Below are 21,575 nucleotides of genomic sequence, written 5' to 3'. Positions count from 1 at the left end.
CTTCAAAATCGATGAAATTCGGCCACAGAACAGTCTGATTTGGTTTTTGGTTTTATATTTTTACATCACAGTCAGAAATACTTTCACGGATGTTAGATTATGACGGCTTCTTTCGAGCTTTCCTAGACATTTCTTCTCTAACTTTGTTTTCGTTGTGAACAGTTCGACCTCTTTCTTGGCAATGTGCTCACTCACTGTTCAGTGGCAAGAAGTCGGCTGAGATAATTATACCTTAATCATCGGTAGGTGAGACTTCTCTCCTTTTTCTGGAAGTTTCTTAAGATTTAACTAACTTCCAACACGAAACAACCTACTTTATTTAATCTCCCTCAGGGAAGGAATGTGAAATATTGGTTGGAGCACTGATGGGACATTGTCTCACTCCATATTACGCAGCCAAAATGGGATTGGCCCAGAACTACACGGGTAACTTCGAAGAAGAAAGAGGTTCGTTAGAACACCTCCTTTTCCATTGCCCTGATTTTAGCAGAACTTCTTACAACTGCTTGGGGTCGGTAGACTTTTCATCTCTGTAGGATATTGCTGACAAAAGTTTAAACAGTTTATTAAACCTCGCCAAGACATGTATTGCAAACTACACATATCGCCCCCTAAATACAAAAGGGTCACAACTCAAAATTTTCCAAAACTGAGTTTTTTGCTTAAATTAATTCAGAGTACACATTTCTAACTGCTGCAAATATTTCGTTCACATAACATCTTCTTTAACTGGAAAAATACAGTTATGTCTATTTTTATGTCAAGTGTGTTGCTTTTGCACGATCAACTAAAGAGAATCATTTTTAGTTGCGTTAATGGGTTCAAGAACAGCTGATTACTTTTATTACACATAAAGAGTTTTATTTTGAGTTCTGCCTCTATAACTGTAAAAAGTGATACATTTCGTGGTATATTATTTTGCATTGTGCCTCTTTAGTTGTGAAAAGTGAGTTCAATTAGGTTAGGAAACTTATAAAATTAAAACATTTTATCAGTTAAAAAGGCTCAACTTAAGATAATATCACTAGTTAATCGAAAAAAATTCAGTTAAAGAGTCATAAATCAAAATTTTTTTTTATTTTCGCAAACATAATATAAAATTGAAAAAAATATAGTAGAACCTTCTTAAATGTTGTATATTTTCATGATGGAACAATATTTTCTTTAAATATTACAATACTTTTTACATAAAACGTTTTTCGTCTCTCCTGAAAATCTTAGTATTTTGAGTTGTGACCCTTTTGTATTTAGGGTGCGATATGTATGTATAACACGACTCCAACAACACTGGTAATCCTTGTGGTATATGTGAGATCTATTCAGATTAGCCAGATATACCTAACCTAACTTAACTAACTTAAAGTGGTTATTTGTTTTTTATATTTATTCATCAGCCTAATAACCTTAACTTTCGGACGCCTTAGCCGAATGGATTGGTGCCATTCGGTAGTGCACAGGTTTGAATCTCCGTGTATAAAACGGTCGCCCCTCGGCAAGCCATAGCAAGCCTCTGAGTGTATTTCTGCAATGAAAAAGCTCCGCATAAAAAACAACATTTTCCCTTCGGAGCTGGCTTAACCTGTTAAGCGATTCGTTTTTCTTAGATAGCTCGATTTGCTGTGCTGAATTAATTTCAAGCGAAGACTGTCGATGCAAAACCGGTTTTCAGCCAAATATTGTGTTCACCGTGCGCGTTGGCTGAACGATTATATGGAAATTCAGTGTTCATGCTTACTTTATAATGTCAAAATAACAGGGAAATTTTCGTTTTTTCTTAACTTTAAATTTCATAGCAAAAAAAGGCATACGACATTAACTAAAAAATGAACTTTTGAAATTGATGCATATATACGACATAATCACTTAATAGGTTAAAACTGTAGGTCCTTCCATTAGTGGGACAAAATCAAGACGCCCACCATAAATAGGAAGAGGAGCCCGGCCAAACTTCCAATAAAGGGTGTAAGCGCCATAAGTGTTATAATTAAATCTTATGATACAAATTTCGGGGTTTTCAGTAGACTTTAATGTAGTTGATATATGTACATGTAAATAAATCGGAAGAAGTTGCTTCGGGTTTTGAAGAAACTCCACATTTTCGACCTCCAAAAGCCTTGACGAAAAAATAATTCTCACAATTACGCTATCAGACATCGATGTGTCTTTGACCCTTGTTAAAGGGGAACTGCATAATTTCTTTCTTAAAAAAGCACAAAACAGGTGGAGTTCTATTTTATCCTGCACTATCTAACTTTGGTGTCAGTACGATAGAAGCAGGACGCCCAGTGCTGGGTACTCCCCGCTATTCAATTTCCAAACTTATAGCGAGCCATCTAACCTACCTACCGACCTACCTACGCTATCCACATTTCGATGAAGTTACCTTTTATTTATTGTCGGAACGAGAGATATACGGTGAATAAAATGACCGGAGTTTGAGGGTTATTTTTTTGAAGTCCGGCTGAAGGCCGGCAACGCAGAAAGACGTTTTACGTATATAGCATAGCCGGAGTTGGACTTACAAAAGAAGCAGTTAAATCTTTGTGAACACAATTTCGGGCTAAATTGAAATTCAGCGAATTAAAATCGCATTGTAAATTTAACACTTTGTTGGAAATTTGTTCAGTCAAGTCTTGAGTAAGAGGTGACTTCCGTAAAAATATGTATATAAGGAGTTATTGCCCAACTAGGATATTCCATAAACACTCTACAAGACTATGACTCTTGACAGTACGACTCGCGTTACTTGGGAGTACTAAGTTTTTAAGTTTCTAATTTTTAATTAATTACTTGTTTATTTTAGGTAAAACTCAGTTGAATTAACCAACTACATCAAGGCAAACTAATCGATTTAAAAATACGCATTTAATTTTTTAAAAATATTATATTTTACATGTCTGCCACTTTGCAAGAAAAATACTATTTCAAGCTTTTTGCATGCCTACAATATTGTTAAATTGTTGGAAAAATATTTCTTTTCTATATACTATTTATTATGTGAACTTAACTCTAACTTAGGTTGTTGTTTCGTATAAAAAATACTAACTAATAAAAATAGAATCTTTTTATATCCCAGTATATAACTTTTATTTCCTTTTTTGGTTCCCAAATACCTTTTTCGTAGAAAATTTAATTTATTTTTTACCGCAAATTCTCACAATATCTTGGTTTCATATAATCCAGTGCAAGAAGTTTGGGATCCATTAATAAGGTTCCCTCGATATTTTTGTTCCTGACACGCCATTCTGCCAGCAAACGCATGATATGCCTTCTTTCGATGGCAAACGAGGTTTAAAATAAGAAATGTGCCCACGCTTCAACTGCGAACACTGCGGTTTAGAAATTCCTTAAGGACTTCTATTTGGACTCTCCCTTATGTAATCTAAACTATTTTTGCATGGATTTTCTCATGGCTGAAGGATATGAAGAGTAAACTTGATCAAGTATGAGTAGATTTGATCAAGCCATCACTTTAAGAAAGAATGCGATAGACGTATAGTAATTCTCGACAGGCAATGGCAAACCGCCGAGTGTATTTCTTCCATGAAAAAGCTCCTCATAAAAAATCCATCTGCCTGTAGGAGTCGACTTAAAACTGCATGCCCCTCCATTTGTGAACAACATCAAGACTCACACCACAAATAAGAGGATGAGCTCGGCCATCAATTATACACAAAATATACACATATATTATTATATGTTATTGTATGTACTATATATAATTACTAGCAACCCGCCCAGCTTCGCACGGGTATAAAATATATACCCTATGTCACTCACTGAAAAAATGATTAAAATCGATCCAGTAGTTTTGGCTTATTCATTATTGCCCGTGGCCCGCACGCGTTAAATTTGGAGTAAAACAATTCTCCTTTCTTTATAGCATGAAGATTTCCTGCTATCTTTGGGATATCTAAATTCATACCCTACATTTTTGCATATTAACTTTTTGCATTTTTACATATGTATTTATTTTATTTTTACAACAATTACTATATTACAGAATGTCTTTATATACAACGTTCATAGCCTTCTTGTCATTAGACAATACAAACCATGTTTTCTCTAGAGGTTACTCTTGAAAGAGCGACATACAGTTGGCCATGTGAAAAACAGTCAATACTCAAATCTAAGCCTGCAACGTTGAAGGTTTGACCCTGAGATTTATTAATGGTCATTGCAAAAGATGTCTTTACCGGAAATTGTAAGCGTTTAAATTGGAATGGTAGATCCGATGGTATCAGAGGGATTCGGGGAATCAATACATCTTCTCCGGTACCACATCCTGTGAGTATTGTGCACTCTATTATGAAAGTTTTCAGTGATTTTACCATCAAACGCGTGCCATTGCAAAGTTTAGGTGGACTTAGGTTTCTTAATAAAATAACAGGACAACCTATTTTCAGTTCCATTTTGTGAGGAAGGAGTCCAGACGGTTTCAAAGAATTTAGAAATTCTGTAGGAAATTGAACAGCTTCTTCCAAATCGAGAACAGTATCGACCGAGTAGTATATTTTCGTCGGCGCATCAATCTTTGAAATAATCAAGTTATTTACTTTATCTACTTGTTCGTTAGTTGGTGACAGAATAGCTCTTTCTTTAAACCAAGATATTGTCTTATAACTTATGTTATCAATGTCTGGATAGACATTGTTGACTAACTCTTGGATGTTGTCTATCAAAACACAAAGGTTTTCTAGGTTAATCCTTCCCTCACTTTGTGTTAATTCTCCATTGCCAACTTTTAGCAGCATCTCTGGAAATAGCCTGTTCTCACGTGAAGATGACGAAATCCTCATATTAGTTTTAAGCTCTAATTTATTGACATACGACTAAAGGTGGGATCTTTTTAGCGAAGCATTTATTTCGTCAGCACGTGTTCCTCGAGTCACAACTGGTAGGATTTGACGGAAATCTCCTGAGAACAGAATTGTACATCCACCCATAGGTGCATTTTTGTTGCGCAAATCACGCATTGTCCTATCCAGTGCTTCCACAGACGTCTTGTTTGACATGGTAGCTTCGTCCCAGACTATTAATGAGCAGTCACGCATCAATTTTCCTGTATTGCTCTGTCTAGAAACACTACAGACGCTGTTATCATCATCGGTGGCGATTTTCAGCGGGTGCTTCATTGTAGAGTGTGTGGTTCGGCCTCTTTCCAAAAGACTCTTTCCAAAAGAGTAGCGGCAATGCCGGATGACGCAACAGCTAACGCAATTTTTCCGGTAGATCTCAATTACTAATTACTGTTGTAATATCTTGAAAAATATTGTTTTTAATTATATGCTGTAAAGAGCCATATACATAGATCTATATGAAAACAACAATGTATTTAAGGTATTTAATTGGATAAGGATTAGGTTAGGTTAGGTGAAGTGGCTGTCCTACGACGCACCTAGGCCAGTTAGAGGCCCCTTGTGATACCACCGGAACTGTCCTATCCTACTCAACTTGGTCCTCTCTAAACCATTGTGTGGCCTTTAAAAAGCTAGCTATACTAGATAGTTTGAGATTTGCAACATCTGCAATGCTGTTCAGAAAAGCGAAACCGAGCAATCTCCACCGCCTTCTACACAGAGCCATGCACCCGCATAGAAGGTGTTCGATTGTCTCTAACTCCTCTATATCTTGACAGCTTCTACAGTAGTCATTAGATGGTGCCCCTAATCTACTGGCATGTCTTCCTATTAGACAGTGCCCAGATAGGACACCTACTACAATCCTTAGATCCCTCCTGCCTAACTTAAGTAGACTCTTAGTGCGACCCATGTTCCATTCGGGCCACGCTAGCCTACTTATAGCGCAGGTGTTTAACTGCCTCCAGTTGGAGTTAGCAGCACTAATGGTGTATCTGTCTATCAAAAGTTTACATGTTGCCAAGGGCATAGGTATGTCAAGCCTGTCCTGACTAATTTGGAGCGAGGAGCCTAATCTAGCTAACTCATCTGCCTTACAGTTACCTATAATGTTACTGTGTCCTGGCACCCAGAGTAGATTAATAGAAAAGTACTGTGCAAGTGTTGTTAATAATTTGTAACACTCCTTTACTGTCTTAGACGAGTGTTTGCTTGATAGAAGCGATTTCAGAGCTGCCTGACTATCGGAATAAATGAAGATATCTCTAACAGTGACTACGCTTTTATTTAGCATTAAAAGGCTTTCTGAGATTGCCAGGATTTCGGCCTGGAATACGCTACAATGATCAGGTAAGCGAAAGGATAAATTGGCGAAAATAGTTTCCGAATATACACCACCTCCCACTTGATCATTGAGTTTTGAGCCGTCCGTATATATACTAACCCCGTTTTCGTTGTTTGTTAACCCATTCACCCATTCCTCTCTGGATGGAAAATGGACTGTATAAGGCCTGTCTAGGTATGTATTCACCGAGTCACAGAAGTCGGTGGTATTAGGAATACCTGGAAACATCCCAAGTATGCGCGAGTGTCCCCATTTGTTTGTCTTGAGCATCGATGATTCCCTCAATCTTAGAGCCGCTTTGGCGGCCAGTTGTCTACAATATAGGTCAATTGGTAATAGATGCAACATGATGCTTAGAGCCGAAGTTGGCGTTGTTTTGAGCGCCCCAGTAATATTGAGGCTTGCCGCCCTCTGAATACTATCTAGTTTCTTAATGGAAGATTTCTTATCAAGGGATGGCCACCAGACCAGGACTCCGTAGGTCATAATTGGTCTGACAATGGCCGTATATAGCCAGTGAACTATTTTGGGGGCTAATCCCCATTTTAAGCCTACAGTTCTCTTACAGGAATAAAGCGCCGTAGCAGCCTTCTTTATTCTTTCCTGAACATTCAGCTTCCATGAAAGTTTCCTGTCAAGGGTTAAACCTAAGTACCTGGCCTTTTCACCGACCAGCAAAAGAGTTCCGTTGAGTGTCAGAGGCCGACAGTCGGGAATTTTATATTTCCTTGTAAACAACACTAGTTCCGTTTTGGCCGCATTCAGGCTCAAACCACATGTTTTGGCCCAAGTATCCACATATTTTAAGGTTCTATGCATTAGACTACAGAGGGTGTCTGGAAACTTCCCCCTTATTAATATAGCTACATCGTCCGCGTAGGCCACAACCTTAATTCTCCTCTCCTCCAGATCCAACAACAACTTGTTCATTGCTAGATTCCACAGAAGAGGAGAAAGTACCCCGCCTTGAGGAGTACCTCTACAGACAGATCTGCGCATCACCGAAGAGCCCAACGTCGAGTTCACGAACCTGCTCGTAAGCAACTGCTCAATGAAATTCACAAAGGTTCCGGAAATGCGCAGGTCTGACAGCGTGTTCGTTATGACCTTAGGCAGGATATTGTTAAAAGCTCCTTCGATATCTAAAAAGGCTGCCAGTGTATAATCTTTAACTTCAAATGAGCTTTCAATTGATGTGACCAGTGAGTTCAGGGCCGTCTCTGTAGATTTTCCTTTACAGTAGGCATGTTGCGATTTGGACAAACGTGAGTGGGGTATGCTGTTCCTGATAACCGAGTCAATCAGCTTTTCTAATGTTTTCAGTAGAAAAGATGATAGACTAATCGGTCTGAAGTCCTTAGGTTTGGTATGCGAGCTTCTACCTGCCTTCGGGATAAAAATGACCTTAACCTCCCTCCATGCTGAGGGAGTGTGATTTAACTGAAGAGTACTTTTGAAAATGGTTACTAACCACCTTGTGATATGAGCCAGAGGCTGCTGAAGTTGTGCCGGTATTATCCCATCAGGGCCTGGCGATTTATACGGCTTAAAACTTCCTATAGCCCAAGTAATATTAGTTCCATTGATTATGTCTGAGATATCTGAGCTAATCACAAATTCTGATGCTCTGGGGTTGCAAGTTCGGGTAGGACCCGAGTTATAGACTTCAGAGCTCCCCGGAAAGTGGGTATCTAATAGTAAACTTAGCGACTCCTTGGTAGAAGTCGTCCAGCCGTTGTCTGGCTTCTGTAAAAAGCCAATAGATGTCGTTGATTTAGCCAAGACCTTTCTTAAGCGAGAAGCTTCCGCTGTAGTTTCTATATCCTCACAGAACGACCTCCATGAAGATCTTTTTGCTCTCCTCAACTCTTTTTTATAGACTTTGAGTTGCTCATAATAGAAGTTCCAATCGTCTTCCAAATTAGAGTATTTCGCCTTATTAAATAGTGTTCTACATACACTCTTATGAAGGCTAAGTTCTGAGGACCACCATGGGGGTTTTGTCTTCCCCTTGTGCCTGATAAGAGGGCAAGACTTATTTAGCGCTTTACAACATGTTCCGGTAAACAAATTGACTAGCTTATCCAATTCTTCCTCGTTTCCTGGATAATAAGGGGGAATTTCGGGAAGATTTCTCTCCAACTCGTAATTATACACCTGCCAGTTGGTCCTCCTGTAATTCCTAAAACTAGTTGGTTGAGGGATTTCTTCTTCTAATATTAATTCAATATAGCGATGGTCTGAGAAGGAGTGCTTCTCTAATACTCTCCATTGAACCACCTTATCTATTAAACAATCTGAGACTAGGGTGATGTCAAGAACTTCCTGACGATTCCTGATTATAAAAGTAGGATCGTTCCCACGATTACATAACAGCAATTTAGTACATAAAATGTAATTGAAAAGTAACTCACCACGTTCGTTGATATCCGAACTTCCCCATACAGAATGGTGTGCATTCACGTCACCACCCAGTATTAATCTGCATTTGGAGGCTTCGCTGTCCGATATTAAATCCACCAACAGTTGTGGTGGAACGGGTTCTTCGTGGGCCAAGTACATCGATGCCATACGAAATTCGATGTCAACTGCTTCCCAGCTTACCGTCGTGAAGTCTTCATTGCTATATTTTGGGATTAAGAAAACGTTAAGTTTAGATTTAGCTAATACGCATGTCCTACTTTTACCTGCACAGCTGGCAGCGTAAAGCTTATAGTGCGGAGCCCTCAATCCGCATATGCGCCCTTGTCTCACCCATGGCTCCTGAATGAGGACAATATCAGGATTTTCTGCCGCCATTAGTTCAACAAGGGCTGCTGTAGCTGCTTTACTGTGGTGCAGATTTATTTGAAGGAGCCTCATTGGTTACATCTGCGTCTACCTCACCCAGGAGCTCTTTCTCCGATAGTAGGTTGGCAAAGTCTTCTGTCAAATCCGCCCCAGAAGAAGCGTGTCCAATACTGTCGACATCGCCTATAGACTCTTTTTCGTGCACGTCCATCTCGCTAGACAAATCTTCATCATCAGCAAGCTGGCCTAACGTGTCGCTTCTGTATGTCCTGATTTTAATCTTACAGAAGCCATAATTGACTTCGCCATCGCTCTTCGCCAATGGCTCTAGTGAGTCCTCAGTCAGCAGTAACATGACTTGCATAGTGGCTCTTTTCGACTCCACCTCGGTGGTTGACTTCTCCTCAAAAGACTTGACAAATTTCCATTTGTCAGCTGGAAGATTAGGATTGCATGCTCTTAACAGCTGCATGATATCCTCAGGCTCTGATGGAGTAGTTGGTAACCAAACTCTTGCTCTTGGACGAGACGGAATTTCCTTCTTCTCGACCACCGCCAGCTTGGCACCGGGATATACTTCGCCAACTTTAGAGATGGCAATCTTGTAAAGCTGCACTGACCTTTCGTCGTCGCAAGCAACTATCTTTATTTGACCCTGATACCACCCTGCATCTGTACAGGAAGGAGGAGGCCCAGGGTTGCTGGTCATAACCTCCATCGCTACTTTCGTCAGCGCAGCATTCACCCATTTCCACTGGTTCTTGGGGATTTTTCCTTCAGGGTCGTTTTCGTCTACAACGCCTATTATGATGCGGTTTTTTGCAACCTCCGCAAAAGACTTGTGTGGCGTGACATTGTGCAACCTTATTTTCTTTGCCTGCGAGCTGTCCCCCTCGGCTGACCTCTGACGCTTAGATATGTCCGGATGCCCCGGACGCTCAATTTGGAAATTGGGTAGTACCGCCTTCGCCCACTCGATCGCATCTTGCAACTCCTTAGTGAGTTCTTCCCCAGCTGGTGGCGTTGAGTGTATCCTAGTGAGTAACCTGGCCGCATTGCGCCTTTCCTGGTACCCAGCTTTTGACGGGTCGGAAATTTTTATTGTAGGCCATTTCTGGACCTGAGAACTGCTTTTAGCGCTGACTGAGGTCGCAGTCACCTCAGCTTGACGACCAACTTTCGGTTGTCGCAACAGTTGCTTGTTTGGCTGGACCAAATTACCAGCCGTAGATTTGTTAGCCACCAAATTTTGACTAGGCTTGGCCTCAGTCGCAACTGGGGCTGAAGAGAGGCTCGTCAAGGACGCTGCCCTTTTTGCAGAGCTGGAAGCTCCTTCCGGTCCTTTAGCGGAGGAACCGGTCTCCATAGAGTTTTTATTTTTAATTTTGCCAATATTCATTTTGGACCCACGAGTGTTGGAGAAGGAGAAGTCCGCCTACGCATAGCTCCAGGTACGTAGGTAAGGCTAGCTATTACGGAGGGCGCCAGGTATCCGTAAGCTCCGTTTACGACTGAGTTATTTTTGAAAAGGGCCCCCAGCCTGACAGATCCTCGGCACGGGTCGCATTACACCTTGATCCAGCCCTTTACCCCTCGACCATGCTAAAGATACTCCGAATGATGTTGTACTATTGAGGAGTAGCGAACACCAAACTTTGTATGTTTAGCTTAGCTAGGTACCTCCTATTACAGGACTACTGTGGTACCTATTACCAGCCGGCACCCTCTGGGCGGGTTCAGTGGAGGATTTTTGCCAGCCTGGATAAGGATTAATGTTGTACCCATTTGTTGAAATCGCTTCGAAAATAAGCTATTAGTTGTCGTAAAAAGTAAATGACAAAAAATGTTATTGTATGTTATTCAAAAACTGTATTTTAATTATGTGCGATTGTAAAATTGTATGTACATATAATTACATGGAATTCAGTACATACATAGATACATATGAATGTACATACATATGTCCGAAATGAAATAATGCGAGCGATTCGTAAATACATACATACATACGTCACCATACGATGTAATTCAACATTAATGAGGTGTGGTGAGATTATCGCTTAACGCCTGTTGCTTCATTCGGTTGACAGCGAACACACACACAAACAGCTTTTTTTGGAAAAAGAGCTGCTTTTGTTTAAACAATTTTGGTTAAATAACAAATAAATCAATTTTTTTATTTGATGCAGAACGAAAGTAAATATTTGAAAGTTAAACTTCAAGAAAGTTTCATTTTAATTGGTTGATTCGTTTATGATTTATGGCCGTGAAAACAAAAAAATGATGTTTTTTTGACACATTTTGACCGATTGCCACGCCCCCTTTATATATTTCTTCACATTATATAGATATAAACCTTCCTCTTCAATAAATTTAAAAAAAAAACCGTATCAAAATCCGTTGCGTAGTTTTAAAGATTTAAGCGTATAAGGGGACATAGGGACAGAAAAAGCGGCTTTGTTTTATAATATGTAGTGATTAGTTTCGATCCCACTGCGAGTTTGAAATGTCTAAATTATAAGATATAAGGGGCACTATGCGCCCAGTGATTGGCGTGATAGCAATTAATCCTCATCATCATCATATTATATGAAAAAGTAGTAACAATTTTTCATAAACAAAAAGTAATTTTACCATGAAGCCAACAACCTAACACTTAACATTCAAAAATCTCCAGGAATAGAATGCTTGGATATGAAAGGAAAGGGTTATGGTTTTTGCTTAGCTCTCCTTAGGGACTCAATAAAACTAGATGTATTAAGTTGCAGTCATATCTGTTTATAAATCTTTGAATAGGGAGGAAAACACCAGCTTTGAAAGAAATCGAGTTACGTGACGGGATTGAGCTCTTCACTAAGAAGCGTAAATAATTAAATAAAACAGATTGGAAGAGCTGCTATATATTTCCTCGAACTCTTGGGCACAAAAATCAACGACTACTAAGTGGCATAGTTTAGGCTCGCAAAGTGGAGCGTGAATTGAAGACCAACAGCTGAGCTCAGATGGGCGATTGAAGCCATACGCTCATGTATTGTTTGAAAAAGTTGAAAAATTTACTCTCGAAAATGTACACTTTTGATACAGTGGAGAGAATTTAGAAGGTGCGACTAACATCAGACCGTTAACTGGCTTTTAACGATTTTCTGACGTAACAGGGGATGTGACGGTGATTTGCTTAAAGCCGAAGTCGACAAAAATTGAAATTGTATTGGTGATATACGAAAAAACGCAGCCTCCCCTCATGTTACTTGGTTGTTGTCTGAAGCATGGTGAAAAGAATTCAGAAGGTGTGACCAACAACTGTCCATTGACCGGCTCTCAGCGAATTTGAAGGCGGTTTGTTTGCGACAAAACTTAGATTATGTTGGTGAGATACGAATAAAAGTCAATGCTGCGTACATTCGTGCTTGGAGTGATTGGAATTGATTGGAAGGGTGTGAGAAAAGAGAGGGCAAATTCCGGTGCCGAGTCTCCTATGACGTGGCAGCCAAAGTTACTGTCACAATTTTACTTCGGATGGCTGAATCTTGTAATCTATTATTTTTGCTTTGTGAAATAACAAAACCGCAGAAATTAATTGAGTATCATCTACGTCCGCTTTGAATTGCTCCATGATCATATTTGTATAGCTAAGGTAAGCGGAAGATGGATACTGGGATGCTAACAGCACCTCAGAACCAAAATCGCAACGACAGTTTAGCGAGTTTTTGCAGCGGAATGAATTTATGAACAAAATTGCTATTGAAAAACAAATTTCATTTCGTTACTATGAAGCCGAGTTGAAGCAGGAGTCAATGCCGTGTCACAAGCAAATTGTAGCTCGGCACAACAAGTTCAGCTTAGGATTGCAGAGCTAAGGGAGGTTAGCTGACATCAAACTACAACCAAAAGAGGACTAGAAAACTCATAACTGAGAATGCTCCTGTTGTTTCTACGACCAATCCCCGGTCAGCGAGCACCCCTGCACTCCTTCTTCTTGAATGCGAAGAAGGTTAAGACATCTTGGTCGAATTCGGCCGGAAGAAAGACACATACGCTCATTCCAATTATGCGCTATCTTAGATTTATTAAGGCAACTGAGCTTGGTTGAGCCCCTCTGATGAGTAGAGGGTACAAAAGGCCATGATATCGCAGTGCAAACCTCAAATCAAAAAAGTTTAGAAAAATTAAAAGACGCCACTGAGAAAAAACAATGGGGGAATGCAAGTTGTGCTTCGTCTGCAAGACTATGTCCCGTTCTTCGGAGTCGTTCAATCCACACATCTCTTTGTAATGCATTATCACTTAATGTACCTTATAAGAGAACAATTTTTTTATTTCACCAAATTAAAAAATAGCTTCGAGAAAAAAACTGATGGCGTTGATCGGAAGTTGGTTATTTTCACTTATTTTGAAAGCCCAGGTAAAATATGTTTTTTTTAATATTTTTATAGAGTGAGAGTAAACAAATTTAAAATAATTTGAGAAGTGCATCAGGCTCGGAGGAGAATGTTTCGGAAACTTAATTTTACAAACTTTTCCACCTCCCCTCGTGGATTATAAGTAGTAAGAAACGTATTTTTATCCGGTCCTTCAAATATTACCACGAACCTCTGAACTTTTACTTTCTTGTAAACATTTTTTACGACATTTCTTCATTTTGTAAGTAGTAGCGCCTCTAGTGTTAGGAATCCACTTCATGCGTTATTTGTAATGCAGGTAAAAGTAATTAAATATTTAAGTTCACACTCCCTTTTCTTCAGTAATGTAGTAATGGAACCATTTCTGATTTAATCAAATTTTAACACTATTTTTCTCCGCTTTCCTTTTGTTTTCAAAAACATAACCTAAATTATCATTTTATTTTGAATATATTTTTTGCAGAAAATACAATGCATCTTGTTGTCACAAAAAATTTCACTTTTATTATAATTGTATGTATGCTTGTGTGTGTTATATTTGTACGTATGGAAGTTTCAAAAGTTTTAATTTGCTTGAATTGGTACTTGGATGCATACCATCATGTCCGGAGCAGCCCTTTTTGTTACGTTTCGCTCGATTTTATGCGAGTCCATACATGCATACATTATTTTTCTTCTTCACCTTCTTTGCTCAGTCCATTAGTTGGAGAAAATGCTTAAATATGTTTTAGATTGTTTTACGCTACTTACGTTAAAAGAATTGAGGATTGCTTTCGCCTGCGACCCCATCAAAACATGCCTTCATATGGACATACATACATTTACATACATATGTACATTGTATGCTGTATGAGTGTACGTGTAATCGCATCCGTTTACGGCGGCATTTCATTCGAATGACGATTTAATAGATCCGCTTCTAGAAAAATATATAACCACATTTTTCGTACATTGATTCGTACATAATCGTATTTAGCAGCATCCTTTTCGTATAATTACAATGTATAAATATAATGAATAGTTCATTTGTGTGCGTAATACATCGTTTCGCGCATACATATATATACTCGTACATGCATACTCGTTTCGTATTTAAAAATATTTTGCTAAAACTTTTCTGTGTTCTGAAAGGGAAGCAACGGTAACTGAAAGCAACGAATTTTTCATTTCTCTTTCCTTCTTTCATATGTGCTGTTGTCTCTTTCATTCTTTCTTTTTTATATCAAACGTTAAACGATAAAATAAAAATATATTTAAATTGTGGTACATTGACTGTTTTCTAACCGTATAACTAACTGTGTTGTGTCGCAATAATCCAAAAACTTCTTAAAAAAAATATAAAAAAAATGTGCAATATATTTTTTATATTACCTAAATAATAAATAATCAAATATGTTGTCCTTGTTTAATGGTGTCTAAATATATCGCTGTCTTTTTGCAATCAAAACAAAAACAAACAAAAAATCGCTCTTCGTGTCTTTCTCTTTCTTTGTGTATCTCTGTATTTGCTCTCTCCCTCTCTTTCTTTCTCACTTGAATCCCTATTTGTGTGTGTGTCTGTAATTGTGTAATGTGTAAACATATTTAAATACTAACACTAACCGCAAATATTATATGAACCGTTATTTGAATTAAACAACACCGTTTTTCAATATTTCGACCAATAATCTATAAATATGCAAATATGTTTGCATAACTCGAAAATCACTAACTAAATATAGCGTGGCACAATACAACTGTACAATTTACAGAGCACAACCATGCCCATCTTGTCGTTGTACGCGCATAACATACCGACTGGCACCAGCAGCTATTCGGCATTGGGGCTAAGCGGAGCCGGTGCCGGCGGAGTACCACCGCTCGGTTCATCGCTGACGCACCCCACCTTGGGCAATATGCTCGATACGAGCACTTTACTGGGCACTACTGGCTTGTCGGGGCTGAGCGGCGTGACGGGTGTTTCTTCGCTGTACGGCTTGGGCAGCAGTGTTGGTATCGGCGGCCTAAGTGGTCTCTCAACTGGACTGCCCAATTCTTATCCCCCACCGTTCATAGATGTGGGCTCGAGCGCCTCATATCCCTACTCATCGGCTGCACTGCGTACCGCTACAAAGATGAAAATGCTCGACGAGATCGATATACCGTTGACGCGTTATGGCAATCGTAGCTCACCATGTTCGCCGATACCGCCTAGCACGTGGGGCTTGGATGAGTTCACGGACAGCTTGAGTGCGTCTATGCTGCACAATCGTGGCAATTTGGCGCTGGGCGCTTTGGATTTGGAAAGTGAGTGCAGAGTGTAGTGAGGTAAAGAGGGAGTAAGAAGTATATTTGCTAACGTAAATTTTTAATTATGCAGCCCGAAATCACAATTTGAACGGCGTGAGTGAGCCACAGGTGGACATGTTGGACATACCGGGCAAGGGACGATGCTGCGTCTTCATCGCACGCTTTCCATACGATCCACCAGAGTAAGTACAAGAAGTGAAGCAGGTAGTGAATTAATAATTCTGGAGCGCATGTAAGTTTGGGCGAAGAAAAGATATATTTGCTTGAAGTTAATTTATGTGCGCAGATAAGTTCAAGTAAACTGAAGTTGTAAGCAGAGATTGTCATGTTCGGAGTTTTGGATCTAATATAGAAATATATATATATAAATATATTATATATAGAAGGAATATATGGTTGTGTAATCAAAATGGTACTACAAAATGTTGGCGAGATGGAACAGAGTAAAAAGGCAGGTGCTTCTACTAATTTCTTTATCGCAGCTTATCGGGAGGTTGGACTTGGAACCGGCGCATACATATTTTGGCTGCCAGACGTCAAATATAGCCTAATTATCTACCGATACATGAAAAAGAGCGGCCACAAAATTTCAGTGAGATTGAATAAAACAAGAAAGTTTAGATTTAGATTTAGGTGATTTAAACAAGCATCCAGATTCTTGGAATGTTGTATATATGTTGACTTACGTAGAAGATACCAAATGGTGCTCGCTTATCTACATAGTTTTAAAAGTAGTCTCGTAGTTAAAAGTAGATTTAATATCAACGTCCCCTATCCTCAAAGTATTATGTTCGCGCTGTCGGAAGGAAAACATTGCACGTTAACGAGGAAGTTACGTATACTGTAAACATACAAGCCTGAGAAATTCAGTTAAAAAGTAAAAGAAAAACTACATAAATCTAAGCCTTGGATAATTATCACATGTTAGAAGCAAATGCTGAGTTGATTCCACCTCTTTATCCTCCGTACAACCTTTGCACAATTAGTTTGAAGTTTTATTGAGTGTGACAGTATGGATTCATATCGGACTGTGTTCGGTTAAGACTCTCATTATAGCTACAGATCCCATCAATAGATCCCTCAATTTTTTTCATATTCAGATCAGTATTTTCGCTCAGAGCGCGCTATGTTGAACCTTATCTGCCCAAGAGTAGACGAGTAGATCGCAGGCAGCCGGAAGAACTCCCATTTTCATTGAGTTTGAAGAAATTAACTCAAGGATCTCCTGCATTGCCAAATCATCAGCCATGTAGCTTCTTGGAATGTCTCTGGCACCCATTGGAGCTTTATTGCATGTGACCAAAAGGGATTCTTCAAACAGTTTCGATCGCACATCCCTTTAACAGTTAAAAGTTTACTCTTCTGCGAAAGTTCTCGTTCAAAAATATCTGAACACAAAAATAAACAGTCTTTGAAACGTTAACTCAACTAAATCTTAACTGCTGGTATCACTAGAAATATTAATTATCCTAGATTATTCTGCTAATTTCATCTAATCTCTGCTGCATTACCTCTCCCACAGGGAAGCCGAAGGTGAATTATCGCTTTGCGCAGGCGATTATTTACTCGTTTGGACCAGCGGTGAACCACAAGGGGGCTACTTGGATGCGGAATTGTTGGATGGCAGGCGAGGTTTGGTGCCAGCCTCCTTTGTGCAACGTCTGATTGGTATATTTCTCTTTCGATTAGCTACATTTTGGCTGCACTTTGAAAATTATAAATTTTTCATATTTTTCTATTTTTCTCATCACCCAGGTGACGATCTTCTGGAATTCCATCAGGCAGTATTATCAACACTACGCGATGCAGAGGATGGTTCTATGCAGTGTGATACCACATCGTTGCCATCGCTGCCGCCACACAACCCTTTGCTCACACACACCCAGGAGGATTTAGCACGTTTGAGTGAGACGCACACTGATTTGGAGCACGATCAGGATGATATCAGTGATAATGGTGAGCAGTTATTTGATTTAAGACACACATATCACGTATATATAGAGAGATATGTATGTCAAGATATAAAGGGTGATCAATTTAGAGGTATCGTATTTTAAATTGTATAAAACAACGAAAATTTATTAATTAGTCAATTTTTATTATTTTTGTGTAGAACCATTCATGGATATATATTTGTTAAAGATAATCCCTTTAAAATGTTGTTGTGCAACTCGCAATGATTCGGTCATCCGTAAACAACAATTTTGAATGACTTGCTGGAGGACTTCGGTCGGTATCTCGTGAATAACTTTACTAATGCTTGTTTCCAATGCTTTAATCGAAGCTGGTTTATCCATACAGCGTAAATCGTTTTATAATGAAACGGCAATGAATACTGAAAAAGATTATGCATTTAGTTTGACAATAGTCACGCGTGATCTGCCAAAGAAGTTTTATTGGAAAAAGTACCGCCAATCTGATCACCCTGTATATTATTACTCTAAATAATATTCGCATTTCGTGCAATGTATTTATTTATTTAATTCCATTTTTTGTTTTCCTTTTTTCGTTAAATTTTGCTTTGGTGGTTTCTGTTGATATGTTGTTGTAACCTGGATGTCGTTGAAACGTGAGCAAGTATACTCTGAAATGCGTACGAGTTACATAGGTTCATCGAGGCCATTGAGTCAACTGCTTTTAGGTTCCGCGCCTGCATTTGAAGGCTAGTTGAACTTTTATAAATGTCTTTAAGATTTCAAAAAAAATAGTATTTGTGTTTAATGAAGCTAGAAAAAATGTATGAAGGTATGGGAAATGTGAAAGACTTTCTGATATCGCTGAAGGTTGCAACACATAGATTGCAAGAAATATGCACCTGTTAACATGTTTGTAATATTTTCTGAAAATTTCCAATTTTATTAAAAAAAAAAGAAAAGTACTATAGAATTAGGCTCAATGTATATATATTGTAGTATATATAAATTTCTCATATTTAGAAAATCTGTGCCTGTATTTAGGCTTGAAAGCAGTATTTGCCCAAGTACGCTAGAAAATTGCTCTTCACTTACGCAAAGGAAGCTTGTTCATTTCAGATTAAAGCTCGACTCGTTTTCCTATGTATTAAATCTAATCATTCCTACTCTGCACCCTCCACAGTTCCAGCACCCAAGCACTTGACGCTCGAACGGCAACTGAACAAAAGTGTGCTCATTGGTTGGTCGCCACCTGAACCGGTCGGTTACAATCTCATCGACAGCTATCATGTTTATGTGGATGGAGTACTGAAAGTAACGGTAAAGGCTAACGAGCGCACACGAGCGCTCATCGAAGGTGTAGACTCGAATCGGGTGAGATATGAAGAGACTAAAATATTTTTTATTTATATTTTAGTTATTTTTTTTTTTATTTATATTTCTAATTTATATTTCCTTTCTCACCACCATACACAGCCCCATCGTATAAGCGTTCGGAGTGTTACACAAAATCGACAGACATCACGCGATGCCGCCTGCACTATGATAATTGGACGCGATACCTCGCATCTGGGTCCATCAGCGGTGCGTGCATCACATATAACGTGTTCATCGGCGGTCATTTCGTGGCTGCCGGCCAACTCTAATCATCAACATGTGGTGTGCGTGAATAATGTGGAGGTGCGCACAGTGAAGCCGGGCGTCTATCGGCACACCATCACCGGGCTGGCCCCGAGCACACAGTATCGGGTCACTGTACGCGCTAAGCATTTACGTGCACCGGGTGGTCAACCCACGCCGGGACGTCCACAGGAGGAAGCACCGGGTGCGTATGCCGATTTCCGCACGTTGACCAAGGGTCTGCCCGATCCGCCACAGGTGAGTTTGATTCAAAGATTTGCAACGCAAATGGAATTAATTAAATAATTTCCGAATTCATTTTTGTTTACTTTTAGGATATCCAACTTGAGGCTGGTCCTCAAGATGGTACCATTCTGGTGACATGGCAGCCGGTTAACCGGCCAACTTCTTCTGGCCCCGTAACCGGCTATGCTGTGTACGCCGATGGTAAAAAAGTTACAGACATTAATTCACCAACTGGGGATCATGCGCTCATCGATATCGGCAAATTGGGCGTATTCAATCCACGTGCGGTCACCATACGCACCAAATCGAGAGACGCACAATCGGCTGACAGTGCACCAATACTAATACCAAGTAAGTTGCCAATGGCACACAAGGCACTCAATTCATTATATTACACAGGGCGACCGAAAAATTGGTGCTAAAACCAGATGACAGTTTTCCAAAGGGTCAACAAAAGATAAACGAATAAAGATTTTCATTTTAGGTTTTAAAATGGGCTTAGGAGGTGAAGATCTGTATTTTGAGATACTGTTACGAGCTTTAAAAAATTAGCTCACAACCTCAAAAAAGAGTTTTTGCACTTTTGAGTCAGAGTATATTGAAAAAGTTACGTCTTTTTGTGGTCAGTCTCAAATTTAGCAAGACAAGAACCTTTACAAACTTTAAGTCTAGTTTTTGGTTCCGAATGCCAACAAAATTTTGTCGGCTTATGTTATTAAGGCCACACTTTTAGCCTTCCTGAAGATTATGTTAAGTAAAGCTTTTGTTTCATGGCGGTGTCATATTCAAACTTAGCTGGCAAAAACTCAATTTACAGTATTTGCTTATGCTCCACAAAATAATTCTCGATTGAATATGCAATCATTGGAATTTGATTTCGTTTCAGACACTGTGAGAAGCGCCGTCGGCCGTCGAGGACCTCAACAGATGGGGATGGGGCCACAACAAATGCAACCTGGCATGCCCGGCATGCCCGGCCAAATGGGTATGCCCGGCCAACCGCATCAGCAACAGCAGCAGCACATGATGGGCCAGGATCCGCATCAATATGATCCGAGTCAGCAAATGCAACCGGGACAACAGCAACAGCAACCGGGGCAGCAGCAGCCGGGCCAGCCCGGACAACAGGTGAGCTATTCAATGCATGAATTACATGTAATGAAAAACAAACAAAAACTATAATATAAAAATACACGTTAAAAAAAACAACGTACAGACAAACTTCGATCGGTTTTTAATGGTCGCTAAAAATCGATATCACTTCAATGCTACACTGAAAAACATACTCACTAACAATAATTAAATAATAATAGGACTATGAATAAGTTCGTGCGGTTTTTTTTCGAAATTTGAAACTTTATTGACGTAAAATGGTTACAAATTTAATATTCAAAATATTGTCCATCGCTTACTACTACTTTTTCCCATCTTTCTGGCAATTCACGGATTCCCTTTGTGAAAAATTCGGTCGGTTTTGCCGCAATCCACGAATCGATCCATTTTTTGACTTCATCGTAATTACGGAAGTGCTGGTCAGCCAGGCCATGTTGCATCGATCGGAAGAGATAGTAATCGGATGGCGCAAGGTCTGGACTATACGGCGGGTGGGGTAGGACATCCCATTTGAGCGTTTCTAAGTATGTTTTGACCACTTGTGCAACATGTGGCCGAGCATTGTCATGTTGCAAAATAACTTTGTCGTGTCTATCGGCGTATTGCGGCCGTTTTTCTCGCAGTGCTCGGCTCAAACGCATCAATTGTCGTCGGTAGACATCCCCCGTAATCGTTTCATTCGGTTTCAGTAGCTCATAATACACAACACCCAGCTGGTCCCACCAGATACACAGCATAACCTTCAGGCCATGAATATTCTGCGCCGACGTCGATGTTGAAGCATGGCCAGGGTATCCATACGTTGCCCGACGTTTTGGATTGTCGTAATGGACCCACTTTTCATCGCCAGTCACAATTCGATGCAAAAAACCCTTTCTTTTGTGCCGTTGAAGCAGTTGTTCGCATGCCATAAAACGGCGTTCAACGTCTCTTGGCTTCAATTCATACGGCACCCAATGGCCTACCTTTCGGATCATTCCCATGGCTTTTAAACGTTTGG

At 39.6% G+C, this 21,575-nt stretch overlaps 1 protein-coding gene across 10 annotated transcripts in view; it reads left to right on the top strand.

The window, feature by feature from the left end:
• The window catches only part of LOC128862162 (RIMS-binding protein 2), a 132,531-nt gene that overhangs the window by 65,206 nt on the left and 45,750 nt on the right, over positions 1–21,575 (top strand). For 5 of the 10 annotated variants that reach the window (XM_054100634.1, XM_054100691.1, XM_054100641.1 and 2 more), the window contains exons 8-15: positions 15,116–15,680; positions 15,754–15,865; positions 17,206–17,351; positions 17,439–17,639; positions 18,780–18,970; positions 19,073–19,474; positions 19,552–19,813; positions 20,349–20,590. In XM_054100634.1, the coding sequence (XP_053956609.1) occupies positions 15,116–15,680; positions 15,754–15,865; positions 17,206–17,351; positions 17,439–17,639; positions 18,780–18,970; positions 19,073–19,474; positions 19,552–19,813; positions 20,349–20,590 (2,121 nt within the window). The remainder of the gene's footprint in view (positions 1–15,115; positions 15,681–15,753; positions 15,866–17,205; positions 17,352–17,438; positions 17,640–18,779; positions 18,971–19,072; positions 19,475–19,551; positions 19,814–20,348; positions 20,591–21,575) is intronic. The other 5 variants (XM_054100707.1, XM_054100684.1, XM_054100658.1 and 2 more) reach the window with 1 other exon arrangement.

This window comes from Anastrepha ludens, chromosome 2, assembly GCF_028408465.1.
Source record: "Anastrepha ludens isolate Willacy chromosome 2, idAnaLude1.1, whole genome shotgun sequence".
Lineage (NCBI taxonomy): Eukaryota > Metazoa > Arthropoda > Insecta > Diptera > Tephritidae > Anastrepha > Anastrepha ludens.
The sequence above is the reverse complement of the archived record's forward strand: the minus strand, read 5'-3'. Positions and strand labels throughout refer to the sequence as shown.